At 37.3% G+C, this 18,260-nt stretch overlaps 2 protein-coding genes across 10 annotated transcripts in view; both read left to right on the top strand.

Moving 5' to 3' along the window:
- LOC105177524 overlaps window positions 1–17,929 on the top strand; it is a 21,993-nt gene extending 4,064 nt beyond the window's left edge. For 2 of the 4 annotated variants that reach the window (XM_011100716.2, XM_011100717.2), the window contains one exon: window positions 832–1,098. The gene's annotated coding sequence lies outside the window, so the exon portion shown is untranslated. Of the gene's footprint in view, window positions 1–831; window positions 1,099–17,668 lie in introns of those variants that run through there. The other 2 variants (XM_020699318.1, XM_011100714.2) reach the window with 2 other exon arrangements.
- The window catches only part of LOC105177523, a 20,233-nt gene extending 2,304 nt beyond the window's left edge, over window positions 1–17,929 (top strand). Inside the window, exons 3-7 of one of the 6 annotated variants that reach the window (XR_002288399.1) lie at window positions 12,258–12,670; window positions 13,148–13,250; window positions 13,921–14,054; window positions 14,265–14,361; window positions 17,669–17,929. Coding sequence is in view for 1 of the 6 variants with exons in the window: in XM_020699317.1 (XP_020554976.1) it covers window positions 12,281–12,661 (381 nt within the window). In the remaining 5 variants the exon portion in view is untranslated. Of the gene's footprint in view, window positions 1–12,257; window positions 12,672–13,147; window positions 13,251–13,920; window positions 14,241–14,264; window positions 14,362–17,668 lie in introns of those variants that run through there. The other 5 variants (XR_002288396.1, XR_002288397.1, XR_002288400.1 and 2 more) reach the window with 5 other exon arrangements.

Here is an 18,260-nt window from a genome sequence, read left to right on the forward strand (position 1 = left end):
GATAATATTTATCAATACAAATGCACATGTATTCGAGAAATTGGCATGTAGACAACCGTCAATATTTTAGTATGTGATGTTTTGTTAATGAAGTTCACAAATAAATAAGTTGTGTTTTGTATAGTAATGATTTTCCAACAAATTTTATATTGTGATACACTTGTAAAAGTCAAATGTCAATAACATGACAAGATATGATTTTTTGTAAAATTTGTACAAAATGTTAAATATATGATGTTAAAAAGTTCTGCAAAAGCAAACCCTTGAAACAAATCCAACATATTGAATAAATTAGGAACAAATTTGCCAAAAGGTTGGAGTATTGTTCTCGAAAGAGGCATTCTTCTCTCAATTTGCATCCCTCGTATTTTCGGAGGCTTAAAAAATTCATGTACCTGTTCTTTTCAAATTAGAATAGTGAGAATTTGGACACTTTATAAAAATCAAAGCAGACTTTTGGGTTTTGAAGTGTACAAAGGAAAATACAATGGCTTGCAACTTTTTGGATTTTCAAATAAGGGAGAAGTTGACAAAGGGGAAATATATAGGAACATTGGTCACTTTCTCTGTTAGAGGAAGAGGGAGAGAGAGCAACAACATGGATACATAACTTGCCATTTGATTTTGAATGTTGTTGAAGTACATTGTGTGTTCAGTAGAGTATTTAAATTTCCTACATTAACCTTAGATGTCCACCTCTTGGGGGTACGAGGTTATTTAGGCAAGCACATGTGACAAATCAGTGATGGGCTTTGAGTCCTCGGCCTTAATTAACGAGTATAGATAGATTGCACATGTTTCTCATTCTTTGCCTTTTGTTTTTCTTTTCAGGCTTACATGATGACACGTCATACGATATGACACAACGCTGTTGAAGATGCAAGAAAAGATCTGTCGAGAAACAATGCTGTTGAAGATGATCTCAACACAAGAAAAGACCTTTCCTGTTGAAGATGATCTTGACATGATTCCAAGGACATTTGGAGCCCTCTGTTGTAGAGACTAGTCCTACCTATTGTAAATTAGAATACTAATGTAAAGACTATTTTTTTAGCCAAGGAAATAAAAGTTTTGATCAAAAGATTTTGATATTTGTTACTTCAAAACTTGTTTCTATACTTTTAAAACCCCCTACTCTCTAAATTTAATGATCACTATTTCATCCTTTCCTTAATAGCAAACTCATTCTATAAGTAATTTTTTTTCAACTCGAAAAATAAATTCTATTTTATCAATATAGTATGTAGATATCACAGGAGATAATAGATATCTACAAAACTTTATATTTACACGTAACACATGTCCTCATATACATAATCTCAAAGGAAAATAGGGTAACAAACAACACACAAAATTTTAAATACAAACCTGACAAAATACTAGAATATTTAACAACTAAACAACCTAAAATCGCAACTGTAAATCTGTCCGCGACATAATATTTGATGTTATCGTTAATTATCTAAGTGTCCTACTTACTCTAATTGGAGTACATCAATCAACGGTTTTGCCGACTATCATTATTGAGTCAATGTCTTATCATATACAGCACAGGATACCCATTGTATGTGATATCCTCATACTCTCAATCCCGGTGTGTAGCAATATCAGCACAGGACATTACAACAATCATGACATTCCCGCACCACCCTAGTGTGTAGCTAACAACACAGGATATCCCCCAGTACCCGAAATATCTCGGTACCCTACGCGCCATGGTACCTAACTTAACTCATTTATTTTTCATATCGCATCATCATCTACCATATTATCGTAACCAATTAACTATGTTCCTAACTAGGTAAGTATCATCTTTTATTTTAATTCACAATAGCGCTATCACTAACTTCATCAATTATACGATCTCATAACCATATCTCACACGTTCATACATTACAATCACATATACATTCCTACCTAATTTCTTAATTAATATAATTTGCTTCTAAATAGTATAACGAACTCCAATTTAATCCGTTCAAGTTTTATTATATTCCATTTTTAATTTTTAATTTATTTATGATTAAATTTAAATTCTTAAATAATTACTATTTAGTGTTTCAATTATGTGAAAAAATTCTACGGACGTCATAGTACTTCTTTGAAATTTTAAAGAATGCATGAAGAGATCAAACTTCTTATTCCATTGTCTGGTTAATTGTTTTAGACCATAAAAACATTTTTTAAGTATAAGAACATAATCAAATCTTATCAATGAAACCACTGGGTTGATATATATAAATTTGTTCGTTGAGATCATCATGCAGAAATGCAGTTATAACATCCATTTGCTTAAAGTTCCCAATCAAAATGTGCAACCAGAGCAATAGTAATTCTTGTAGTAGTGTATTTTACAACTGGAGAAAAAAATTTCAGTGTAACAAATTCCTTATGTTATTCATGCTCAATACATAATAACATTTTAATTCTAAAGCCACAACACCCACCGGGCTCTGATACCACTGAAAGAATTGGTATGGACTGAAAACGCGGCGTAAGCGTGAAATAAAAAAAAATTATAACGGTTCAAAGGAGAGTTCCCTTAGAAATTTCCAAGCGTTTGGTGTTTGTCAAAAGCATAATAGCAAATATATAAACATGCTAGACAAGTGGCTAGAGGATGAAACATAAAGCATAGAAACAAAACATAAAACTTTACTTTTTTGTTTCTATAGATCAGCAGCAACGTGCGTTATTCCCTTTACGTTCCATTCACTCGATAATTCAAACTAGAATAAGTTTTCCACACCAAAAAATGGAATAGATATAGTTTTTTTGTATTGCTAGATAGAACAAAGAATGAAAAGAAAAACAACACCGAACAAACAGTATTGTTTAGTGCTTTTGGATTGTTTTATGTTCTAACTTGAATCAAATTAAATTTAGAAGAAAAGAAGAATATTTTGAGAGAGAAAAGGAGAAAAAAATTCGTGGCTCATGTGATAGTTTTTTGGATATGTGTGTAGTTTTGTATGTTACATACAATTGAATTCAAAATTCAATAACTATCGAATTTGCCTCTAAGGCAACCTATACACACACATGCATATAACCTTCAACCATGATTAAATAGCCACTCCATAGTGTTCATCATGGTGAGGAGTTTCAACTCCTTCTTAACTTGCTCCAACCACCCTCAAATGGGCTTGGACTTCAAGTATGCACCGAGTTCGATATAATCAAATTAAATCAAGCCCAACCAAAGTCCACTGGACAATAATTAATTAAATTAATATTAGCCCAACTATGTTCGAAGATTCATTTAACTAATTAAATAAATCGAAGCTCAAATACTAATTAATCGATCCAATCAATTAATTAAGCCAAATCTAATAAATTAATTCAATTAATTTATAGGTGTTAAGCTGAAAAAATTATTTAATCCAATTGATTAATTCTTGGGCTATCCATCAAATAGATTATTAAATAAATTATCCAATCATTTATATATTCTCCTTCAATTAATTTAATCCAATTAAATTAATTTATTTTTTCTGGAATTAATTCAAAATTAATTCCATCAATTCCATAGTGATTTGTATGTGACTCTTTAGGTTCACCTTCAACTAGACTTCGGCATTGTGTCCAACACAAACAATTAATTAAATCTAATTTCATTAATTATTTCTAATTAACCATTAACCGGAAACACCCGTCACCATAGGTAGCCGTCTAGCAACGGTCCATGGTACTAGAGACTAGGTGACATATAAACTTCATTAGAAGTTTCTTTAGATACATTTGCAGTTTCTTTTGTATTATTTCTCTTTAACTTTTTACAATCTTTTATAAAGCGTCATTTACCTCCATAGTTATAAAATCTTTTTTTCTTTTTATCTATCTTCGTTATGTCAATCTTCCTTATATTTAGGCCTAAGCCTGCTTTTACCTCTACTTCTAATCCTGTTTTTGCTATACTTTCTAAACTTATAATCAAAATTTTTATTCTTAGTTTTTCCCTAACAAAATTAACTTGATTTCTATACTAACTAGGTTTATTAGCTTTAATATCCATTTCTTTGCTTTTTAAGCCACTAATCACTGTTTCTAAATATACATTATCCCTTCATATTTAATTGCAGCTTTGACATCTCCATAAGTTTCAAAAATAACATTTAACAACATTATAGGAGAGTAATAATCTATTTTTTTTGTTTATCTCCTGTTAATTTTATGTCTTGAATTAATTTTGAAAAATCATCCAAATTTTCTTCAATATTTTTAGAGTAATCAAATTTATATCTAAAAAAATCTCCAGTAAAAAAAGCTTACTGAGTAAAGAAATTTCAGTAAAAAGTTCTTCTAACTTATTCCAAAGATCTTTAGCAAAATTCTATTTCCCTACTTTTTTAATTACAAAATAAGATAGCTTAAGAATAATTGAAAAATAAGCATATTCATCATCTTCAAGCTTTGAATCATCTGGGACATTGTCAATGGATTTTCCGTCAATAGCTTTAAACACTTTTGTTGTATTAAATTTTCAATTCATAATGTAATTTCTGTGATCATAGATGCAAGTAAACATATTTCAGGTACAACCAATAATATTTTCCCATATTAAATAAATGTGTATTAAATTAGCCTATCCTAATCAATACAGAAAACTATTTAAAGTCAATTCAGGCGCCCTTACACTAGTGGAGTGGCCTCACACCACTTTTTCATTCATGGTATGAGTCATGAAACTTTCAAACGTTAGAGGCTAAATTTGATGAGCCGGAAATTTGAGGGATCAAATCATGATCAGTGACATAGTTGAAAGATCAAAAGTGATATTTACCCACATAAATACATAGAAATTTAATATACATATTGATGGGGGTAAGACCCTATTCTCTCGTAAAAAGACAACTTTGCCCCTAATGGGGCCCAAAATCGCAAGCTAGCCAGCATGACCGGCGCCACTTTTACCGGGTCGGGTCGCTACCCGACCCGACGACCTGAGACACGTGGCGCGCGCATAGCGGATCGATAGACCCCCAGGTTCTCTATATATACCTCCCAGTCAGTGCATTAAAGGTACGTCGTCTTGACCGCATTATACCTTCAGCTCGCTATTTTTCTAAGCGACCCCATATTTCGACCTCAACCCAAACACTGACTTAAGCATCGGAGGGCCTTAGCTGGGGTCACCCCAGCAAGCCTAACGATCTGCTTCTTTTCTCAGGGCCCAATCACTAGTCTGGGGGAGGAGCGACCTCGAACCGCTTGGGAGATCGAACCAAGGAGGTCGCGTAGATTTCGACCCAGATCAGTTGGCGCCGTCTGTGGAAAACTGAGGAAAGCCCCCTTTCTAGATTTGGTTTGAGGAAGAATTCGCCATGTCAGAATCATCTAGGCGTGAACAAGAGGGAAGGTGGCATCTAACCGAGGAAGAGAAGCAGCGGATGATCGGGATAGCGAGTAAGAATGTCATGGATGAGCACTGCTCATCTGTTAGGGAACCATCGAGGAAAAGACGGACGGAAGAACGGAGGAAAATGATCTTGGGTGGTCAATTAGAAGTAACTGTTCGCATGAGGAAGAATAAGGAAATAATGCCAAGAACCAGTCGGGTGAGAGAGAGATCAGCTACCACATCTACCAGTAAGGCAGGACAGTCCAGGGCTGAAGTGGGAGGCGTAAGAAGGCAGATAGAGAAATTGAAGCAACAGCTAGACGACCTGAAGAAGCGAAGTGACCTGGAGAAGCAAGGCGACCTGGCTAGGCAAAATACGAACTCGCCCTTCACCAACGAAATGCTATCCGAAGTTGTTGGTCCAAATTTTCAATTACCCGATCTACCTAGATACGATGGGACGAAGGACCCGCGCGAGCACATCACTATGTTTGGAATGGTAATGAATTTATATAGGCAAACGGATTCTATTAACGCAAGGCTGTTTGTGACTACTTTGACAGGAAAGGCACAAGAATGGTTCACTGGCTTGCCTAACGGGACCATTGGATCATACAAGCAATTAATACACAGGTTCGCATACCACTTCGCTAGCAAACAAAAGTCGAAGAGATCAGCGATCCACTTATTTGCGATCCGGCAAGGAAGAGAGAAATCTCTTAAAGATTTTATGGGGAGATTCAATAATGAGACATTGGAGGTGCAGGAGCTGCGGATTGATATGATGATGAGTATATTAATACACGGTTTAAAAAAGAGACCATTCGCATCAGCATTAGCTAGAGATCCCCCCGGAGATTTAGAACAATTGATGCTTTTGGCCCACAAATATATCAACGAGGAGGAAATGAATGCAATCAAGGATAGAGAATGGGAAGGAGATCGAGAACGAAGTCGAAATAGGCGAAGGTAGCAGGAGAGGGGACCTTTCCCGCCAATATACCACTAGTACGCGACGACGGTCACCTCCAGAGAGCAAGCGTGACGAGGACTGAAGATAGCAATCCACTACAGTGGGTATGTTCATATCTTTATTTCCATGACGGATGATTGTTATGTTTTTGAAATATTAGTATTTACATCACAAATCATGTATGCAATCACAATATTTGGTTGTATTGGCACGTATGAATGTTCACATGAAATAAATAGCTCCAGTGGTATCCTATTCTACGATGCAATATCATGCCGCCACCAATCACGCGACCTGCAAAAGGCGCGACCTCATGTGTCTGTGAAAGACCACCAATTAAACGACCTCATGTGTCTGCGAAAGACCACCAATCACGCGACCTGCAAAAGGCGCGACCTCATGTGTCTGCGAAAGACCACCAACTACGCGACCTGCAAAAGGCGCGACCTCATGTGTCTGTGAAAGGCCACCAATTAAACGACCTCATGTGTCTGCGAAAGACCACCAATCACGCGACCTGCAAAAGGCGCGACCTCATGTGTCTGCGAAAGACCACCAACTACGCGACCTCATGTGTCTGTGAAAGACCACCAATTAAACGACCTCATGTGTCTGCGAAAGACCACCAATCACGCGACCTGCAAAAGGCGCGACCTCATGTGTCTGCGAAAGACCACCAACTACGCGACCTGCAAAAGGCGCGACCTCATTTTTCTGTGAAAGACCACCAATTAAACGACCTCATGTGTCTGCGAAAGACCACCAATCACGCGACCTGCAAAAGGCGCGACCTCATGTGTCTGCGAAAGACCACCAACTACGCGACCTCATGTGTCTGTGAAAGACCACCAATTAAACGACCTCATGTGTCTGCGAAAGACCACCAATCACGCGACCTGCAAAAGGCGCGACCTCCTGTGTCTGCGAAAGACCACCAACTACGCGACCTCATGTGTCTGTGAAAGACCACCAATTAAACGACCTCATGTGTCTGCGAAAGACCACCAATCACGCGACTTGCAAAAGGCGCGACCTCATGTGTCTGCGAAAGACCACCAACTACGCGACCTGCAAAAGGCGCGACCTATTGTGTCTGCAGAAGACCGTCAACAACGGGACCCCTCGTCTATAAAGGACCACCAACTACGAGGCCTGGAAAGGGTACAACCTGTCAGGACCACATAAGGTGCAAAATCGTCTGGTAACCATTGATTATGCGATCTAAAAGAATGCATCCTCCCTGTCAGCCAAAACCGATCAATGCGATCAGGGAAAGTGCTTGAAAATCCCTCCAATTCTCCCTATATTTGAGGTCGGATTGATGATTATCTTAATGGGAATTCTTGGAACACGAAGAGGAAAGAGGAATCACTTGAGAAGAAATTTCATTGAGAAGAATAAATTACAGATTTGATTTACAGATTCGATCCCAGAGTAAGATCTGTGAAATAAAAAATACAAGAGCCTATTTCCCTGCTGCATCTTCGTCCATACTCTCAAGTTCCTCCACCAAGACCGCAAATTCATCATTATGTTTCAAAGGGGGTTCTTCAGGGAACGCCGCGAGATTACCATCCAAGGACGGGTCGGTCCAGTTCGTGTCGAACCCATCGGCAAACCCCTTCAGCTTCTTTATTTGAGAAATGCAGCGATTAAAACCTTCTATGAGGTAGTCAGCAGACTTAGCTTCTACAGCGGTTGTGAAGGCGGTAGACTTCATGAAATCTCGAGCTCCCTGTAACCGAGTGTCCGCTAAGGTCTTCTTATAGTCATCAGAACTCAAGTACTGTTCGCGACCTTGATTTCGGGCAACTTCGAGCTTGTGTTGATACTCTTCTGAGGAGAGGTATTCTTCTCGGCCGACCACCCGACCCGCCGAAAATCCTTCAGCCTTAGCCGACTCCACCGAAGATGCGACCTTCTGCCTGAGGTCCCTTAACTGAGCCTCGAGCTCAGATTTCTGAGCCTCGAGCTCGACCTTCTCTTTCTCATAGGTCGCTAACTTCGAGTTCTTTTCCTCAAGTAGCTTGTCCGCGACCATCTTCTAATGTCGCCAGTAATTGCACTTTAAGGACAAATGATGTCCGAAAGCTGAGACCTACATATAGCAGCTAAGAATTAGTTAAAGCAAAAGCAAAAGAAGTTGAAGTTGGTAGAACACTACCCGTGCGAGGGAGTGAGCGAAGTTCTGCTCGACCCGAATATGCGACATGGGAGCGAGGAGAGCTTGATCGCGAGGCAGGATGGTGGATTTATACAACTCCCAGGAGTCTTGGCCAACAACACGGAACTTTGGCCCGAAATGGCCCAGTTCGGTATCAGCCTCTCACCCTCCATGGCAGCCGGACTATAAGAAGGCGATTGGAGGTCCTTCTGGGTCTCTCTCCACCAGGCAGTCAGTTCGTCAACTACCTTCAGATTCTCGCTCTCCGCTGAAGAATCTGCCTTGGATTTCTTTTGGGAGGAAGGATTAGGTCGCGGGGAATTCCGCTTCCTCTTAGACGACTCTGAAGCGACCTGCTTCCCCTTGGATTTCTTCCGTATGAGCGGTTGAGGATCACTTTGTTCTTCGGAACCAATCGACAGATGCTCAGGAACGGGATCGTTATTTTCACTAGCGACCTCAACGGGAGTCGGGCACGGCGAACTCAGAGAGCGAACTCCGTGCGACCTTGACGCATTTTTTGAGGGAGCAGATGGAGTACGCTGGGAGTCTGGTCCCAAAGGAGGAACTGCTCGCTTAGCCCTTTTGGCACGAACCATTCTTGCAATACGGGCATCCATCACGACAGAATCTGCAAAGATATAAACCAGTCACCACTAAGTACCATAAATTACGAACAGAGGGAGGTAAGAGATTGATCACCTAAAGAACCCCGGGTTCGGATAGGAGCCGGACCGAGACCTGCGAGCTTCAGGGTATGCTCCGTCAAAAGCAATTTGGTTGCATATTGATACTGGATGATAGTAACAATCAGGTCGTCATCTAACCCTACGCCGTGGAATTTGGGTTCGGGTTTAGTAGTTCGCCAGTCACAGGGGAATGGCCAGACTTGGTTAGGAGGAGGTCGAAGGAAGAAAAATTTGTCTTTCCAAGAGCCCACATTGGACTTTAACTTGGTAACAAAGGAGCAGTTTGGTTTGGCAGTGAGATAGAAGAAGCCCTGGTCGCCTGACCTCTTCGAGGTCGTAAACTTGTAAAGCGACCAGAAGCTATCGAAGTCGGGTTCAAGCTCGAAGTATTGCATTATGATAATAAAAGATAAAATATGGCAAATGGAATTGGGAGCTAGTTGCATGGGGCCTATCTCTAACCTAGATAAAATTCTAGCAACAGCGTGAGGAAGGGGAAAACGCAAACCGGCGGCTAAATGCACAATAGAAATTGGACAACTGCTTGGGGGAGGTCGATTCATGCGATCTGAAGGAGAAGGTAGAATAATTTCGAAATCGGAAGGGATATAATACCTCTCTCTGATCGCATCAGCTGTCCAGTATAAAGTACTCTCAATGGCTAACCAAGGACTGTCAGTTGGTTCGCCCTCGCTATGTTCGGAGGTCATCAGCGGGATTGTTATTTCCGGGTCGCTTCCACCTACGTTAGGAGATTCTATCTGTTTCCTATGAGCTATGGGCCTTTGTGAGGTCGCAGATGAGCTACCGGAACTACTCGACGAACTACCAGAACTACTCGAACTACCAGATGAGCTACTAGAACTACTAGGCTTGGAAGACATAATATTAAAAGGAGGTCACTCGGAAGTACCTGGCTAGAAGGCAGGTCGCAGCTGGAAGAAGCAGGTCGCGCGAGGAACGATTGAGAATTGATAGTGAAGAGCAAAGCTGCAGTCGAACCCCCAATATTTATAGGGGTAAATTTATGGAGATTCGTGTCGAAGACAACGGTCGGATGTCGAAGGCAACGGTCGGATATCGAGATGGCGGTGATGATCTAAAGGACGAGATCGATGGACCATTCGACTTTCCTTAGCGTGCTACTCACACTAAGAAAAGTAGGGGAGTAATGATGGGGGTAAGACCCTATTCTCTCGTAAAAAGACAACTTTGCCCCTAATGGGGCCCAAAATCGCAAGCTAGCCAGCATGACCCGCACCACTTTTACCGGGTCGGGTCGCTACCCGACCCGACGACCTGAGACACGTGGCGCGCGCATAGCGGATCGATAGACCCCCAGGTTCTCTATAAATACCTCCCAGTCAGTGCATTTAAGGTACGTCGTCTTGACCGCATTATACCTTCAGCTCGCTATTTTTCTAAGCGACCCCATATTTTAACCTCAACCCAAACACTGACTTAAGCATCGGAGGGCCTTAGCTGGGGGCCACCCCAGCAAGCCTAACGATCTGCTTCTTTTCTCAGGGCTCAATCACTAGTCTGGGGGAGGAGCGACCTCGAACCGCTTGGGAGATCGAACCAAGGAGGTCGCGTAGATTTCGACCCGGATCACATATATATATATGGATTATAAGAAAGGTAATATGTTTAACTTTTTTATGACTATTATGTATATTTCCTTAATTTTATAATTTTTCAAAAATATTATGAATTTTTTTAAATACTTATTAATTCGGAATATGTGTTAGAACCAAAACTAAAATCCACGATAAGCATCTTGAGGCATAGCGATTCATCTTTGGTAATTGGTGAGTGAAAAACGATTCTACTTTGGTGTGCGTATATAAATTGGAGAATTTTATGGTAATTTCTATATATCTTTCTTGATGGGCGGTTAGTTATACGATCTTGAAGAAGAGGGGTTGATTCTTGTTTACTTCTTCATCTTTTCTGTTTGGGTTCTTCTTCTTGACGGCTTTGACGGTAGAGATGCTAGTGATGTTTTCATCGGCTACTTCATAATGGTATTGTCCTTTTCTTTTAACTACGATACGCAATTAATCAATCATAATCAGTTAAATATGAACTAAAATTATGGAATAATTACATTAACTTCCCCTTATGTTTTGTTCGAATTATATAATAATTGCATTTATAAGTGCGAACATGTATAAAGATAGTTTGATTTTAAAAAGTATTTATTTGATCACCTAATTAGTCAGTAATAAGTCAATTGCATAAAAATATGAATTTGCATTTAACTTTTATATTAATATCAATAAATTTTAATTAATTAATTATTCTATTTATTAAACAAAATAAGTGTTAGGGATGCAATACATAACTTTCTCTAAACTACAAGAATTTAATTACAATTATATTAAATTTCAGAAGAGAGCAGTGTAATTATCTCCAAAAATATTGTTGATAAGAATATGATAAACTTTTGAAAAAAAACTACATTAAAAATATTGGTTTAAAGACATGAAAATTGATTGCGTACAAATTTATATCTAAACATAAAGTAGAAATACAAAAAAAGAAATATTTAAAAGTAATGGCAATTTATTTTGATTTTTAATATCTGTATCTATTCCTGATTTACATAAAAATAATTTTATTTGCGAGCCATAATTACAACGTGACATAACGACTAGTATATAAAAGAAAGATCATCTACGTTCACTACATGATTACTAATAACATCACCATATAATATTTTAATATGAAATTATACCCTTAATTAGATAATTTTAAAAATTAATTGTAATTATATTTTTGTTTTACAAAAGTGATCTCATGTCATTTTAACATCACAACAATAATTCTTTAATTGTATCGACAATAACTTAAATTAATTTATTTAATTTTTATTGTTTATTTTTGAAATATAATTTATTAATTTATATATTGTTATTTTTATTTTTAATATATTTTTAAATTTAAAAAAAAATTGTTGTTCATTGTGATGCCAACGGTAAACAAAATTGGTGAGTGAAAAGCGCTTTGTATTTAGTATTTACAACATTTTTCTTAACATTCTCCCCACCCTTCTTTTAACTTCTGAACTGCAGAGCTCTGGCGCAGTGAAAGAAATCCCCAATTCTTCGATGGCATCCGCTGCGAAATCCCTAATCCAAACCCTCCGTCTTCACATAAAGAAACCCTGGGAAATCACCGGCCCTGTAGCTGATCCAGAATATCGTTCCGCCGTACAGAAGGCTACGGAATACCGCGTCTTCTGCCCCGCCACCGTCCCCGCTAAAGCCATCGTCCCCACTTCCTTACCAGAAACCGTTTACGACATCAAGTACTTCCCTCGCGACCAGCGCCGCAACCGACCCCCAATAAAACGCACCGTTTTGGAGAAGGCTGACGTGGAGAAGATGATGAAGGAGAAGACTTTTGATCTGACTGATTTCCCTAGGCCGTACTTGACTGCGAAAGTCATCGAGGATGATAATGCTATCGGTGGCGGATACCAGAAATAAAATTTCCGGGTATGAATTTTGGTTATCTTTTCATGTGTGATGGTCTGTTTATGAAATTAGTATTTCGGTTCAATCTGTGACGAATAAGGCTGTTAGATATAAATTGGGTCTATATCTTTACGACTTTGACGGTAGAGATGCTAGTGATGTTTTCATCGGCTACTTCATTATGGTATTTTCCTTTTCTTTTAATGTTTTGACGGCCTCAATTGGGGTTTTATGATCTTGTTTCGGTGAAATTGTTTTGTGTTCTTGATTTGGTTGTTATATATGTTGATGTTTCTTGGAGGGGTGGGAGTAATGGTAATTAGGTCTTGTGTTTTTCCGTAGGCACACTGCAATCTCCTTCTCTGTACTAGTTCTTGGAAAGGCAAGAACAATATGATTTCTTGCATTTTCTTGGAAAGCCTTATTATTGTTTGTGTGATGAATGAATTATTACCGCAATCGTAGTTTTATTTTTTCAAATTTGTATATGCGTTTCAGGGTTTTAATCTGCATCCTCCTTTATTGCCAATCCCGACAGGATTATGAAGGAACTTGAATTTCTTGAAGATATTCATGCTTGGCTGTTCGCACTACGTATCAGGTGGGAAACTACAAAACTGGACTTTTTGATTGGAATTCTTGGTTTGATTCATGTTAATCTTCACTTGAAAGTTCTCATGATGAATTCATTATCAATCTGTTATCCTTACTCATTGATTTCAATCGCCACGAACCTATTCCTTGCAATTATGTATGTCTCTGTCAATTGAGTTCTACCTCTCATTATCATCATTTATTTGATAGTGGCATACAGGCCACTAACAAAACAAATGCATTTTCTGATTTTGCCTACATCTTTTCAAGTGTGATGGTCTGTTTGTGAAATTAGTATTTCGGTTCAATCTGTGACGAATAAGGCTGTTAGAGCTGATTGTTTGTTCTTGTGCACCTGTTGGAGAGGGAAAGGTTTGCTTTGCTACCTGAACATCAAACTAGCTAAAGAATGAAAACCACAGTCTAGCTTTAGCAAGCAGTTGCATTTGCTGGAATCATTTGAAAACTAGATCCTTGCATAGTCTTGTGTGTGTGTACAATCATGGAGTAACAACTTTAAAAAGTTCAATTCGAAAAAATACTTAAATTTTTTGAAAGGAGCAACAAGTTATGTGACTTTAGTGACTACATGATTGACTGAACACATCCACTAGTTTCCATGCATGATCCTTTATAATGACAGAAAAATTACGTGATTACATGTGTTGCCTCTTCAGAAATCATATTGGGAGGATAGCTTGCGTATGAGAATGAAAGGGGTGGCAAGGACTTTGACCATCATCTTCAACCCGAGAATATGTAGTGATGTTGAGCTGGAAGTTGGCAGCCTGATTCTCATACACCCTCCTTGGTATGAGCTGCACAAACTGTATGCTTTATACTTTTCTGGTCCAGTACACTTCCTCAGATAAGTTGGTTGTGCTACACTTTCCGTGCAGTCACTCTGGTGATTTAGAAGAGCAGTGAAGCGTCACAATTTAAACTATATATTTACTAATTTTCATATTATATTTCATACTATCAACATGATTGGACACCGTTTTTACGTCTATATTGGCAGGTCTTGCTTGTTCGACATTCCCTCCTTGGGGGTAAATGCGACGTCTCCTCAAGAGAATTTGCTATGAGACGTAATCATTTCATTTCAAGTTTCTTGTGTAACTTCCATAGTCTCTTCCTTTCAAAGGCATTGTCATTTTTGTGCTTTCAGCATTTCTTATCTTGAAGTTGTGCATTAAGATTCTACCATGGCTTTGCATTGCTTATATTCCTTGGTTCTTGGTATTCACAGTGGTGTTATCTTTGAATCCAGTCTCTTTTTTCAATATTCTTATGATTTGATTCTTGATACTGTAGACTAGCAAATAAGTGAATTTTGGAGAGATTACAACTTGATTATTGTGCATGTGACTCTTTCTGTTGCTTGGTTTCTTGGTTTGATGAATTAACAGGTTATCTCTCTCTGTATATGTATATTCACTGTAATGTAAGTGCCTTCCAGCTGCTCTCTTTTACTTCTAGTTCAGCTGGAGTTTAGTAATCTTCTTAAATCATTAGTAGCTTGTGATCGATCAGCAGTATTTCTTTTCTTAAGTGCATCTGGAGAGCTCTCTTGGTTATTAAGTATTTCTGCTCTGTTGCTTATGTCTGCATCTAGAAAACTTTCATGGTTGTGAAGTATTTTTGCTTTGTTTCTTATGCCCCTGCATCTTGGTAGTTTGTTGTTTATGGAGTATTATTGCTATTTTGCTTATGCCCCCTTTAACTGGAGAACTCTATGAGCTATGGTTTAAGTAACAGGTTGCACCTGTGGAACCCGAATGATTAGCTATCTTCTTTTGTCATATTCAAGTTGCTTTCACAATCCTGTCTTAATGCATATTATAGGATGTGGAGGCAATATTTGATTTTCTTTGCCCATAACACATATAGCATACAATTATAAACTGGAATCAACTTATTCGAAAAATCATTTTTCAGTGCCATGTGTCACAAGCATTTTATTTTGATTGTATCTATACTCGTTTCTTGTAAGATTGAGGGCCTCAGCTTGAATTTGGTTTGTCAATTTTGTGCAAACTAAAGTAATCTCTTATTCTTAAGAGTTGTGTGGAAATCAAAAGGTTAAGCAGAAAATTTAAACACTCAACTGAAACACACATTGGCTGCTACAATAATGCATTTTGACAACATTTAAAGCCTAATGGTAATCGTTGTATCTATGGTTTCCTCTCGACTTGTTTTTCTACCAGAAAGGTGATCCTTGTTCCTTTCCATCCTACTTTGTTGATTTTTTCTCCCACGTTTGAAAATCAAGAAAATGTTGAACCATTGTTTTTACAATTTGTAAACTTCAAAACCTAAAACCCTGCTGTGATTCTGTGAAGTGTCCTCGTTATCACCATTATAATTTGGAAGAAACAGGAATGTGTATGTTTTAAGGCTCCTAGGAATATGAGGATGCATGTGTAGAGTTGAATGCCAATCGGAAGAACAAAACTTCTTTCTTTTTGTAGATTTGCTCGTGGTTTATTCATTTTGTGGGGTTCTTTTCATGGGTTTGCTTTACAATTTTTTGATGCCATTTATTTATCATTTTGTATGGATGTACAGAAAATGATGTTGTCATGTTCCTTGACATCTTTACTTTTGCAGGTGTATCGTAGAAAAATTTGTTAGAAATTCTTTACCATACAATCATAAACTATTTATTTGTGATCTTTGATAATGGAACACTATGCCAAAATATAGGATGGTTGTCTACATGCCACTTTTGATTTTTTTTAAAGGGATTTGAGAACTCTTTCTTTAATATGATGTCTCAAATTTGAGAAATGTTTTTTGAAGCAACATGCAGTTTTGACAACTAAATAATCTTATATTTAGAAATTTGTTTTTCTTGTTAAAAGCCTTCATTTTTCTAAAACATGTACTTACCACAAGTATTTTACTCTCTCTCTCTCTCTCTTTTGGTCTTTCCTTTTGTCTAAAACTTGCTTGAATGAATTAAATTTCTTTTGATAAACTTTTTTCTTCCCAAATCAGATTCTAGTGCATAAACTTTTGTATCCAGCATTTTGTATAAAAAACCTACCTAATAATTGGTAGTTTGAAGCAACATGCAGTTTTGACAACTAAATAATCTTATATTTAGAAATTTGTTTTTCTTGTTAAATGCCTTCATTTCATGTTTTACCACAAGTATTTTACTCTCTCTCTCTCTCTCTCTTTTGGTCTTTCCTTTTGTCTAAAACTTACTTGAATGAATAAATTTCTTTTGATAAACTTTTTTCTTCCTAAATCAGATTCTAGTGCACAAACTTTTGTATCCAGCATTTTGTTTAAAAAACCTACCTAATAATTGGTAGTTTGTGAGATGCATTCATTTATTTGCTTTTGGATAAATGCTTCGAAATTCCTCGAAAAAGCCCATTCCAGTTTTTTTTTTTTTTTAATTTATAAAAAAGCAGTTTTCATCATTTCAAAAAAGCAATTCATCTGACGTTTTCCCTATAAATGGATGAATTTCCCCACATTTTGATGATTGAATGTAAGTTTTTTTAATTATCGAGAACACTGGAAAAAATTGACGTATTAATTATGATAATATTTATCAATACAAATGCACATGTATTCGAGAAATTGGCATGTACACAACCGTCAATATTTTAGTATGTGATGTTTTGTTAATGAAGTTCACAAATAAATAAGTTGTGTTTTGTATAGTAATAATTTTCCAACAAATTTTATATTGTGATACACCTGTAAAAGTCAAATGTCAATAACATGACGAGATATGATTTTTTGTAAAATTTGTACAAAATGTTAAATATATGATGTTAAATAGTTCTGCAAAAGCAAACCCTTGAAACAAATCCAACATATTGAATAAATTAGGAACAAATTTGCCAAAAGGATTGAATAAATTAGGAACAAATTTGCCAAAAGGTTGGAGTATTGTTCTCGAAAGAGGCATTCTTCTCAATTTGCATCCCTCGTATTTTCGGAGGCTTAAAAAATCCATGTACCTGTTCTTTTCAAATTAGAATAGTGAGAATTTGGACACTTTATAAAAATCAAAGCAGACTTTTGGGTTTTGAAGTGTACAAAGGAAAATACAATGGCTTTCAACTTTTTGGATTTTCAAATAAGGGAGAAGTTGACAAAGGGGAAACATATAGGAACATTGGTCACTTTCTCTGTTAGAGGAAGAGGGAGAGAGAGCAACAACGTGGCTACATAACTTGCCATTTGGTTTTGAATGTTGTTGAAGTACATTGTGTGTTCAGTAGAGTATTTAAATTTTCTACATTAACCTTAGATGTCCACCTCTTGGGGGTACGAGGTTATTTAGGCAAGCACATGTGACAAATCAGTGATGGGCTTTGAGTCCTCGGCCTTAATTAACGAGTATAGATAGATTGCACATGTTTCTCATTCTTTGCCTTTTGTTTTTCTTTTCAGGCTTACATGATGACATGTCATACGATGCGACACAACGCTGTTGAAGATGATCTTGACACAAGAAAAGATGTGTCGAGAAACAACGCTATTGAAGATGATCTCGACACAAGAAAAGACCTTTTCTGTTGAAGATGATCTTGACACAAGTCCAAGGACATTTGAAGCCCTCTGTTGTAGAAACTAGTCTTGCCTATTGTAAATTAGAATACTAATGTAAAGACTATTTTTTTAGCCAAGGAAATAAAAGTTTTGATCAAAGAATTTGATATTTGTTACTTCAAAATTGGGACATAGTATTAAAAATCGATTCGAAATTGATTGCAACACAAACACCAAACTGGTAATATAATCATCACTTTTCCCTTTGGAAATACATAAGTAAACATCAAGAAAAGAAAAAAAAAATGGACGACATTTATGGCGTTTTTATTTATGGCTGACTGTTGACGTTATAACTGAGCTTATTGATGGAGTTTCAGACAAATCAATTTCAGATCCATCCAAGTATGATTCCATCGTTTAGACACACTGTTGCCAAACCAAGCTGCCTTCAATTCCTCCACTTCTTGCAAGACTGAATGTTACTCTAAAT

The sequence above is a fragment of the Sesamum indicum genome, linkage group LG15 (genome assembly GCF_000512975.1).
Source record: "Sesamum indicum cultivar Zhongzhi No. 13 linkage group LG15, S_indicum_v1.0, whole genome shotgun sequence".
NCBI lineage: Eukaryota > Viridiplantae > Streptophyta > Magnoliopsida > Lamiales > Pedaliaceae > Sesamum > Sesamum indicum.